We start from the raw sequence: 11,086 nt of genomic DNA on the forward strand, positions 1-11,086 counted from the left end.
GAATTTATCGGCTATTTTATTCAAGCCTTAACATAACCAAAGCTTGCAGCGCTGTAGTGTTTTTTGTATAAATTAAACTATATTATATAGCTTTCTTATTACCCCTAGGGCATGCTATGTCTCCTTATAGTTATTTATATAATTAGAGGTAAATTAGGCAGGAAGCTAAGGGGTAAGAAGTAAAGCTTTAGCTATAAGATTAATAATATAACCTTAATACTAAAGCTAATAAGTTTATACTTGCTTATTAATTAGGTATAATAAGAAGTAACTTAACTGCCTATAAAAAAAGGCTATAAAGCATATAGTATTTAATTTAATATTATTAAGGGTAAAGAAACTAAGCTTATATAAGGGGAGCTTAAATAACCTATATATATTATTAATAATAATAGCCTGATTTTTATTAAAATAGGCTTCTTTAAGTTTTTAAAAAGTAATAACCTTATAGGTTAGGAATCCCTTTACTGTAATATAGTAGGCAAGTACTTCTAAAATAGCATGGCTATTTAGGGAGGTCTATAGGTTAAAGGATAAGCTAATTAAGGAGGAGGCTATAAGTAGCTTTTTAGTAATAATACCCTTCTTTTTAGCATAGCTTTTAAGTAGCTAATTTTTAACTGTATTAAGGGCTTTTAGGAAGGCTGCTTTAATAATCTTAGGTAATATCTGTAAAAGGCTATAAAAATAGCTATATATAATAATATTAAGGGGGATAGCTATAGTAATAATCTAGCTAAAAAGGCAGTTATAAAAGCTCTTAACTAAAGAGGTAACTATAAGTATAGGGGGGGTATTTTAAAAAGCTGCCTTAATAGATAGCTATAAGGAAGGCTATAACGGTAATATTAGCTCTTTAGAACTATATCTGGCTTAGATAATCCTATAGGCTAGTCTTAGGTGCTTAGTATATAATAAAGATACCTAAAAGAAGTTATATAATTTATCTTTAAAGTTACCTTTTATATTATATATCTTATAGAGCTAAAAGGCTATACTAATAGAGTAGTATTAATAGGTAGCAGTTAATATAAGGGCATAACTATAATTAAGAACCTAGCTATAGTAAGGTATATGCTTATATACCTATTTCTTTAGTATAAATAGGTACTTTTTATAGTAAAGTACTAAAAGGTCTAATAGCTAAAAGTAATGCCCCTTCTTTAGCAGGAAAATCTAGCCTAGCTACTAGGTAATTAAGGGGGGCTTTAAATTAAAAGAAAATATAGTTATTAATATTTTTAATAATACTGGAAAAGATATTAATAATAGTAATATTAATATTACTATAATATTATAGAAAAAATACAGTTTAAAATAAGGTTAAAAAGGCAATTTAGTAATAATTAAAGAAAGCTAGCCTTTTAGGCATGCCTGGCATACTATAGGAAATTAAGGTAGGAAAGTAAGGGATTTTACTAGGGTTTTACTAACTAAGATTTTTAATACTAAAAATCCTACCCTAAATATGCTATTTTTATTATAAAAAGAGCCTAAAAATAAAAAAAAATAAGAGGTACTTATATATTACTAATATTACTATATAGACTTATAGACTTATAAGTCAGGACCTTTATAGCCTTAAGTTATGGCGATTTTTCCTAACTTGCAAGTCGGGAGGTCGGGCTTAAATTAAACAAGCTGACTTGAGTTGTTGCGACCGTTGGTCTGGTCTATGTTTGGGAACACCTAAGAGCGGGTTTTCTGTCGAGGGTTCAACCAATTGGAGTGTTTTGAGATGCACCATTGCTGTAGGTCATAGGGGATGCCAAAGAAACGGGTTGATGTGGATATCCATTGGCACGAGAGGTGGCGAAAGCCAGTTCTCTCCTCTTGGCAGTATGCAGAAACACAACAGGCCAGCGTGATAGCGATTGACATGCTGGAGATTGACTGGCTTGTCGGCTATCAAGACTCGGCGCTGCCTGTATCTGAAGAGAAAGACCTTGCCAGCTGAGTTATTTTATCCGCTATTACATGCCTTCAGGGACTGGAGGAGTATCTAGTTCCTACGCCATCGACTCATCGTTGCAAGTAGAAAGCCTTCTCCGTGATCGTAATAATAAACCTTCCGTCCAGGGTTGCTGATGTTTGCGGCGGATCTGTTTACTACGGCGTTGGGTTCAAAATCAAAGTAAGTACATTTATTATTGCCACCTACTCAGATCAAGTCTATTTAAGCTCGAACAAATGCTTCAAATGTTCTGCTAGTCGTAGATGGCTACCTGTTCAGCGATCATGAACAAATAAAGTTGAACAGCGTTGTGCAAGCGAACAGACATCTCAGCAGGCAGCAATAAACATCAAGACTTGCCAGTGGAACTAGGGCACTGAGCTTTGTGTTCGTTTGGACATATGTCACAGGGACTAATGCCAGCTGGCACTAGCACTGGCATCTGAGGCAGCCAGGCACCATCTAGTTCCATCCATGTACTCCTCACATCTGACCTCTTCTGAATGTCGCATTCGTGTTTGACATCCCATAACTCTTAACCTTCACAACACCTTCTATCATCTCATTTATCCTCAACCTCATCAACATCTCAAGCTATTGAGGCCTGCCATCAAAGTCTCTCGTCCTTCTCAACTCCCCATCGGGACTTCGGTACTTCATATTCACCAAAGGCTTTCACTATCCTTCACTTAGTCGGTATGTCTCGTCATCCACGATGAGTCTTTCCTTCTAACGATGTGGCGGTATACTCTAGCCAATACCCAACGGACGCCAAAACCCAGTACTCCAAGACCAAGTATCCATCACGCATTTCTTTACAGCCAAGCCCCGAGCCCCAAAACCCTCGAGTCTCATCCGGTCCCGACATCAGGATGGATGACGAAGAAGAGCACTACGACTTTATGTACCAAGGATGGGTCGCCTATATGGGTGAGATGTTGCATAGAGATATGTCGCATGTCCTCGCTCAGATGCGGACAAACGGCGGTGTGCTGCCACAGGTTGAGTTTCCACCTCGAAGACCAAGGTATCCGTGGGAATTTGGACTTTTTCTCCCCTTCGATGCATTTCCTGAGCCCGATACTGAAGAAAGAGCCGTCAACTCTCCGGAGCATGAAGGAAACGCCGTTGTCAAGGCTGAGCCTGCGTCGCCTGATACCCTGGTAGCACCCGAGTCACCTCGATCGCCATACCTTTACGACATCCCTCCCTTTCATCGTTCACAAACCCCCTCTCCAGCCAATCTTGTAGAGGCAGACGTCCACTTGGTTGATAATGAAGCAACCGCCACTGTGAAGCCGGAGCCTTCTCCAGAGACTGACGACGATGTCATAGAGATACCTCGATCACCAGGGTCTCCCTCACTCCATGACATCCCCCGCTTCTACGCCGCACCCGACCTGTCCCCTCCCCAGCCATCCCCCGAAGACATGGAACGACCCATCCCATCTCGCGCGCCCTCCCCACGAACCAGTCCCCAGAGAAACACGCTCGGAGGACGCGTTAATGGCCATGGCATTCGTCGTAATCTCCAGTTCTTCATCAACCGTGGAAATCAGCGGCGTGCGATTAGTCACGCCCAAATGCTCCGTCGCCGTCGAATGCAACACCAGCATTTCGAGCTGCGACAGTACCGGCGTCATGTGGATGGGCTTCAGCAACAGCATGAACAGCGGCTGCGAGACGGCGAGAACGCGCCTTGCAATAGCATGCCCGTGTCGCGGGGGCGTCGGTTCCATGCTGCGCCGCGGTATGTTGAGAGATTCAGCGTTCGAGAGCAAGACCAGAGTGGTCGTCTGAGCCCTTATGAGTTGTACTAAGGCATATGGGGCACGTTGATTGGTTGGCGATATCTGCCAAATTACCCTTTACGGTAAAGTGTAGCCTCACGGGCAGGACAGCTTTCGAAAGATCAGAGGAGATTCCATGTTGACATTGGACTGATATGATATTGTTGACTGCTTTTTGTAGGAGAAAGGCTGGCTGAGCATGGAGGACATGATTTTGGTCAGATGAGGCGATGTACTGGTTTGGCACTATGAACGTTACGGGAATGGCATGTCTTGTCTTTATGAGAAACGACCAATGAGTCACGAGATAATGTTTTGATACCATGAATGAGACCAGACTAATTGTTTTTAAATGGACTGCTATGCAATGCGATACTTTTAAGCAACCTATAAACGGTTGGCAATCTCCTCCAACAACTGCAACTCCTCCTGCATGAGGAACAAATTCTGCGGCAGCACCAAGCTCCCGCCAGGCTTCATAATAATCTCCCTCCCATCATGCCTCTCATGCCTTTCCGAATCACTCTCTTCCGTCGCCCTCCCCTTCTCCTCATCAACACTCCCCCTCTGCGCCTCCGTCTTAACCCCCCTCAAGTCCTCCGGCGTCCACCAATAAACCGGATACGCGCGCTGGATGTTATTAACCAGCAGCGCAACGCCAAACATTATCGTGCAGTTGAATAGCACTACGGGGATGAAGAACCAGCCGAGATCGAGGAGGCGGTTGTCGACGACGGCGAGAAGACCGGTTGCGCCGGCGGGGGGATGGATGGTTTTTGTCAGGGCCATTATGGACGTTACGGTCGCGCAGGATATGGCGCCGCCGAGCCATTGGATGGAGTGGAAGTCTGAGCTGAGGAGGAAGAGCTTTCCTATGCTGACGCCTATTGTGGCGGCGATGAGTTGGCCGCCGAAGAAGTTTCGTGGTTGGGCGAGGGGAGATTCGATGGCGTAGAACTCGAGAACAGCGCCAGCGCCCTACATGATTAGCATCGTCACTCATCAAAAGCATAGTGAAAGATAACTTACAAAAGATGCAACGATTATGGGAGCGCCTCGCTCAACGAAAGAGGGAATGCGCTCAGATGCCAGTTCAATTACTGAGAGGGCGATGAATATTCCGATAAACGCCCATAGTACTGGTAGAATTGTGCCTATGCTCTTTGGTTTATCGCGTCGGTATCCAAAGATGTATGCGATAGGATATGGGATATGTTGCCATGGCGGCGATGGAATAAATGGATTGATGTATCGATCGATATCGAAAGTCCACGATGTTGGGTTGAGGCGCGACATGAGATCTGAGATGAGATGGTCCGATCTAAGATGAAAAGTCCGGGGTAATCAGGTGATTTAGAAGAGTCGATGATGAAAGAGGGAAAATGGATCAAACACTGAATGTGACGTAAAATTAGGAATGATGGCGTTTGTCTGTCTATCCCATCGCGTGTCCAAACTCTGTTAATGAATGTCTGACGATACCCTCAGCCAAAAAGAGCAGGCCAACGCCCTTATACCACTGGCCAAAGCCGCGGAGATGCACCAAATGACAGCATAACAAAGTCTTCCATAATGCCGAATAATGCCAGGGCAAGAAGAGTGAGTAATACGTTACAAGGCCGTCTGAGCCGGGCTCGCTTTGTTATTGGCATCTTCGCGAGACGATTTCGTAACAGAAATTCGAAGGCACGGGTATTTGTGGGTAGTTTCCTATTGTGGTTGGATGGCTTTGTATCACGGGGTTTGTTCGGTGTTGGAGGTTCCGAAATTATGACATAATGAGAATTTGGGCTGGTATTATTTATCCAAGTCATTACCGAGGAAAGAATTTGATCTTGTGAATATTCGATCATTGTGGATATGCAATTGGAGATGTGGACATTCGTGATGATCGGCTTCATCGCGACGAGTAGAGGAACGCTTTGTGCATAGACAGTTGCTGTGCCGAGTTGCGCGTCGCGTTGCCGAAGTTTGCCTGTACAGCCGGATTACCCGTCAGACCATCCATACCCGCCGGGAGATGCAGCCTGAGATGTTCCAATTGCGAAATAGATGTCAAGATTTCATCTTGGGAATGCGATGTGATGCGGAACTGCCGGATGACGTGCGTGCGATTGAATGTCACCATTTGACGCGATGCGACTGGGGTATAAATACGCGGGACGCTTGCCTCAGTCGGCTCAGATACAGCTCAATGAAGAATGGCAAATACTGTGACGATTCACTGCGCAGTTGAGATCAACGCGACGACATTTAGATTGGCATACGATCGTTGGAAGATGGCCAGGTAATTGATGCATCACGTAGCCGAACGCGACGTGGCATTCGTGATTTAGGTATGTCTTGGTGGAGTAGACATCAAGGTATGTTCTCAACGCCGCGATTGAAATGGTAGTAGTAGAAGCCAACACTTCACTGATATAAGCGCATGGCCTGTAATCAAGGCGGAAACCTCATTTACTGCTCATTACCTCAATCTAGATACTTCTACAAAAGCCATCAGGGTCAAGGCGCTTGCAAAGCCTCAAAGAGAGCCTCCAAGTACGGCGCAAACGAATCAAGACTCATAGTCTCTCACAAGACAAGGACATCACTCCAACGACCTAACGCAACTCGCAAGAGTATGTGAACAAAACATAAATTCATAACTAAAGCTGAGATCTACCAACACTTTATACTCCAGCAAGAGCTCGAGATAGCCAGAGTACAAACCCAATGTCAAATCTATTTGTTCTTGACGACATCAAATCCCTTCAAGCTATCAAGCGCCTCACGAATCTCAATCTTGTACGCAGGAATACCACCAGAGTAACAAACAGGCTCGTAAATCTTACCAGGGATAGAGCCGCCCATGTATCTACCCCCATCGTCAGCAAATGTCCGTACATTATGTATGTTGAAAGTGAGGAGACTTACGTGGAGCGAGTGGTGGGGAACAGAGTCCTGTTGTTAAGCTCGACGATGTGCTTCTTCCAGTCCTCACTGGCCTTCTTGGTGGGGTTGATGTACTTGATGTCATTGTTCTTGATCTTGTCAATGGCATCGACGATCCAGCGGCCTTGGACGGCGACGGATGTAGCTGGCGGTTGTTAGTCAGGATTACGCAGGAGTGATGACAGAGGACTTACGGCCGTTGCTGAGAAGGGTTGGGCCGTGAGGACCGTAGATATGGAACATGTTGGGATAGCCGGGGGTCGTCACGCCGAGGTAGGTCTATACATGTCAGCGCTGAGCAAAGATTCACGAGGAGATACATACCGTCGCGCCAGTCTTCCATTCCTTCTCGAGTTCAGCGCCCTCAATGCTCTGAAGACCAAGCTGCGTCATCACTAAAATCATTAGCAACTCAACTCTCCCTCGTAAAACCGTACTCACCACCAGTGACGACATCCTATCAACGTTAGCATCATTCCTTCACCAAGATTCCTTCGGAGGACTTACAAATCCTGTCGCAACAGCAATGACATCAAATTCATGATGCGTTCCGTCCTCAAGCGTAATACCCGTCTCGGTAAACTCCTTGATCGCATTGTTCTTGATATCAACGACATCCACATTCTCCCTGTTGAACTGCTCGTAGTAATCATACTCCAAGCACGGACGCTTAATACCAAAGTAATGTGGCATGTTGTCTACCGTCGGCGCAAGAAGATCTCGCTTCTTGGGGTCACCGATCCTGTTGCGCGTCTTCTTGGCCCAGAACTTGTACGACTCCTTGTTCGCTTCCGCATTGAGCAAGTTGTCCTTGTACACGGCAACCCAGTATCTGAAACCGCCCTCCTGCCAGACCTTCTCGTACAGAGCCTCGCGGTCCTCAGGCGTGTCATCAAACGTGTTCTTCTCATACCAGTCATAGTGGAAGCCGGCAAAGTTCTCCTCACGGTAGCGGAACAGCTCGGGGTAAAACTTCTTGGATTGCTGCTGCTCTTCGGCGGAGGGGTACTTGCGGCGCATGGGGACAGCAAGGTTGGGGGTTCGTTGGAAGACCTTGAGATGGCCGGCTTCGGGACCCCAGGCCTGTGTGATCTGTACGCCTGATGCGCCGGTGCCGATGATGGCGCAGCGCTTGTTGGTGACGTCGACCTTTTCGTCGGGCCAGAAGGAGGAGTGGTGGATTATGCCCTTGAACTTGTCCATGCCGGGCCAGTCGGGGATGTATCGACGGGCAGCCTATGAGGTTAGTCGCAAGTCGCTGTGAGTGATTGTAGGGGGACTCACGAAGCCGGTTCCGAGGACGAGATACTTGGCCTTGGCGACTCGACCGTCTGCAGTGCGGATATGCCAGCGGCCGCTCTCGGTGTCGAACTTGCCGCCTACAACGACAGTGTTGAAAGCGATATCCTTCTTGATGCCAAGGACCTTATCAACATGATCGAAGTAAGCGCGGAGATCAGCGTAGGTAGGATAGTTGCAAGGCCAAGTCCAGGTATCGTAAACCTCAGGCCAGCTGAATTCATATTCAGGGACTTCGGAGTCGACACCAGCACCGGGGTAGCAGTTCCATCGCCAAGTGCCCTATTCCGTCAGCCTTCAATGCTTAAATTAGCATGTGATTTACTTACGCCAGTATCGTTGCCAGCTTCGTAAACGACAGTCTTGTAGCCGCGATCACGGAGGGTCTTGAGCATAAAGACACCAGCGAAACCAGCACCGACGACAAGAGCGTCTACCTCGAGATTATCGGCATAGACACCTTTATCGCCATGATGCTCGACGGAGTAATCCGTAAGCTCAGTATTGAACTTTTTATGAACTGGGATATTCTCGCCCATTGTAAATGTATGTTTGATAAAAGAGTAATGCTTGATGAGATGAAAAGACTTGCTTGTGATGAGAGAATGTTACAGGACATGCAAGCAGTTTATAAACACCATTATTCATGCATGTTGGTCCTGCAGTTCATCAAATCGAAACACGTTGCATTCTCCGTGAAACTCTACAGTAGCATCATGTGAAAGCCAAACCGGCCTCCGTTCCGCCCTGCGTAACTGCGTACCCGCATCCGCCTCGTCACATCCACCACGCGCAGCTGCAATGCCACCAAACGAGACACAGCGAGGTTACAGCACGTCGTCCTTTCCCCGCACGCTCTACGTCTACCCCGGATCGAACCCCACGGGGCCTCGGACGCCGTCAACTGCCGAGCGCACGCGGCGCCGCATCCTCAGAATTCAGAGTTAAGCTGGACAGGGCCCTTTTGTTTGTTGTGCTTTAAGCTTTTTACCCCTCGTCTGTGCACTCGTATCTGCGGATGCGGGTCCGCAAGGTTGGGGAAGGGATTTACGCTGGAATCCTTGGTGTTTTCGCGTCAACAGAACCAAGTTAGATTGCGGGGGAGGCGGGGTCGAGACAGAATAGAGTATGGTGCTGTATGCGGGTGGTATCCTGTCATATGACTAAATAAACCTTTGTGAGCTGGCGCGGGCCACGAGCCAAGGCTGCGCTACTTTAGAATCATAGCGCCATTGTCGACTAGCAGTATAAATAGATAGCTTCACTAGGGGTACTGCAGACAATTCTGCAACAATTGATCAGCCAGCCCCCGTTCATAATCTCAAGTTACGTTTGTATTACTCCAACATGCCTATCACTGCCCAAGCAACATCCAAGCTGCGCAGCATAATCGACGATGCATGCGCCGACCAAAAGACTGGTATTCCCGGTACCACGGTCGTACTGGTCGACAAATCCGGTGAGATATTCGCTCATTCTGCGGGGTCGCGCGGTGTCGGGGCCAATGAGCCCATGACACTGGACAACATCTTCTGGATCGCTTCGTGCACCAAGATGCTTGCTGGTGTTGCGTGCATGCAGCTCGTAGAGCAGGGAAAGCTGAAGCTCGATGACGGTAACCATCTTGAGAATCTCGTGCCTGAGCTCAAGAGCCTGAAGGTCTTGAAACCTGATGGGAGCTTTGAGGAGAAGAAGAATCTGATTACACTGCGGATGCTACTGACGCATACTGCGGGCTTTGGATATACGTTTTTCAGTGAGCGGTTGAGGGATTGGAGCCATCCTGCTGGCATTGATGAGTTTTCTGGTCGTATTGAGGATATCGTCAAGCTTCCTCTTCTGTTCCAGCCCGGTGAAGGCTGGGAATACGGTGTAAGTACATTTTCCGCCTCATTCAACGTCTACTAATATTTCAGGTCGGAATTGACTGGGCTGGCATCGCGCTTGAACGAGCCAGCGGTCTTCGTCTGAATGATTATCTCCAGAAGAACGTCTTTCAGCCTCTGGGCATCAAAAAAATGACCATGCTTCCCGGTAAAGAAATGCGCGCCAAGCTAGCTCACATGCATCAGCGCGACGCAGACGGTAAACTGCGAACGCGCGATCATTTACAGCGTCTTCCTCTAGTGACTGACAATGCGAGCGAAATCGCTTCAATCTTCCATAGCGGCGGCGCGGGAATGTTTGCGCAGCCCCAAGAGTACGGAAGTGAGTATACATTGATATCATTGATACGGGTGAATGGATGCTGATCAAAGCAGAGGTTCTTACTGTTCTGCTCAACGGCGGAACATGTCCCAACACAGGCGCTCAGATCCTCAAGAAGGAAACGGTTGATCTCATGCTGAGCAACAGCATCGAGAAATTCCCAAACTTCAGCCGTCAGCCCATCCCAGCAGCCAAACCAGATCTGACCAACCCAGTCGGCGAGCTATACCCCGTCGACGGAAATCCACCCCAGGTACGACGCTCCCTTCCCCCCGCATTTCAGCAGGCACACTAACCATTTGGACTTGCAGGGCTGGGGATTGACATTCATGCTCACCAACGGAGGCTTCTCAGGGCGATCCAAGAGGACGGTTATGTGGGCTGGGCTAGCTAATTGCTGGTGGTGGGCTGATCCCGAGCACGGCATCGGAGGAATTGTGTGCACACAGATTCTGCCGTTCGCTGATGCCAAGGTCCTGGGTCTCTGGGCCGCTGTCGAGACTGAGATTTACAAGGCTGTTCTGTAGATGAGATGAGATTTGAGATCTAAGCTAGTTTTGAGTCAGAATCGAAGAGTCAGCCAAGACATTGCGGCGTAGCCCGTTTAAAATTTCACAGCCTCAGTGCCTCGCGTAAAGTTACACATTGACCTCGATATTGGAAGCGTCTAGAAACTCTCCTCATCTCGATCTAGGCCATGAAATTGTTGAGAATGAGGCTGCTGGCTGCTGCTAGTCGTAAGCCAACATTTCCCAGGGGTCCCCTCCCCTCCAAAGCAGCACGAACTTTGGTTGGATGCACTAAACCAAAAGAGCAAAGAACGCGGGGAAACAAACGCTCGGATCAGTTAGGAATCCGGGGATCCAGAGGGGGGATGGGGCCTTATATCTGCAAGGGAGGG

At 47.3% G+C, this 11,086-nt stretch overlaps 4 protein-coding genes across 4 annotated transcripts; 2 read left to right on the top strand and 2 right to left on the bottom strand.

Annotated features, from left to right (window-relative positions):
• Positions 1 to 2,826: 2,826 nt before the first annotated feature.
• Positions 2,827 to 3,774, top strand: FSUBG_12085 (uncharacterized protein; the record flags this gene model as incomplete). The annotated part of the gene is made up of 1 exon (XM_036676838.1): positions 2,827 to 3,774. One exon carries the CDS (start codon positions 2,827 to 2,829, stop codon positions 3,772 to 3,774), a length of 948 nt encoding a protein of 315 aa, XP_036532417.1.
• A 357-nt stretch (positions 3,775 to 4,131) lies between these two features.
• Positions 4,132 to 5,040, bottom strand: FSUBG_12086 (HPP family; the record flags this gene model as incomplete). Its single annotated transcript, XM_036676839.1, has 2 exons — positions 4,132 to 4,722; positions 4,774 to 5,040. 2 exons carry the CDS (start codon positions 5,038 to 5,040, stop codon positions 4,132 to 4,134), a joined length of 858 nt encoding a protein of 285 aa, XP_036532418.1.
• Positions 5,041 to 6,468: 1,428 nt separating this feature from the next.
• FSUBG_12087 (cyclopentanone monooxygenase) lies at positions 6,469 to 8,516 on the bottom strand (the record flags this gene model as incomplete). Its single annotated transcript, XM_036676840.1, has 8 exons — positions 6,469 to 6,601; positions 6,661 to 6,823; positions 6,873 to 6,957; positions 7,003 to 7,073; positions 7,120 to 7,135; positions 7,186 to 7,914; positions 7,963 to 8,259; positions 8,307 to 8,516. 8 exons carry the CDS (start codon positions 8,514 to 8,516, stop codon positions 6,469 to 6,471), a joined length of 1,704 nt encoding a protein of 567 aa, XP_036532419.1.
• An 808-nt stretch (positions 8,517 to 9,324) lies between these two features.
• Positions 9,325 to 10,712, top strand: FSUBG_12088 (uncharacterized protein; the record flags this gene model as incomplete). The annotated part of the gene is made up of 4 exons (XM_036676841.1): positions 9,325 to 9,849; positions 9,894 to 10,185; positions 10,239 to 10,438; positions 10,497 to 10,712. The coding sequence occupies 4 exons, from the start codon at positions 9,325 to 9,327 to the stop codon at positions 10,710 to 10,712; spliced, it is 1,233 nt and encodes a 410-aa protein (XP_036532420.1).
• Positions 10,713 to 11,086: the final 374 nt, after the last annotated feature.

The sequence above is a fragment of the Fusarium subglutinans genome (assembly GCF_013396075.1).
Source record: "Fusarium subglutinans strain NRRL 66333 chromosome Unknown NRRL66333_c0000248, whole genome shotgun sequence".
NCBI lineage: Eukaryota > Fungi > Ascomycota > Sordariomycetes > Hypocreales > Nectriaceae > Fusarium > Fusarium subglutinans.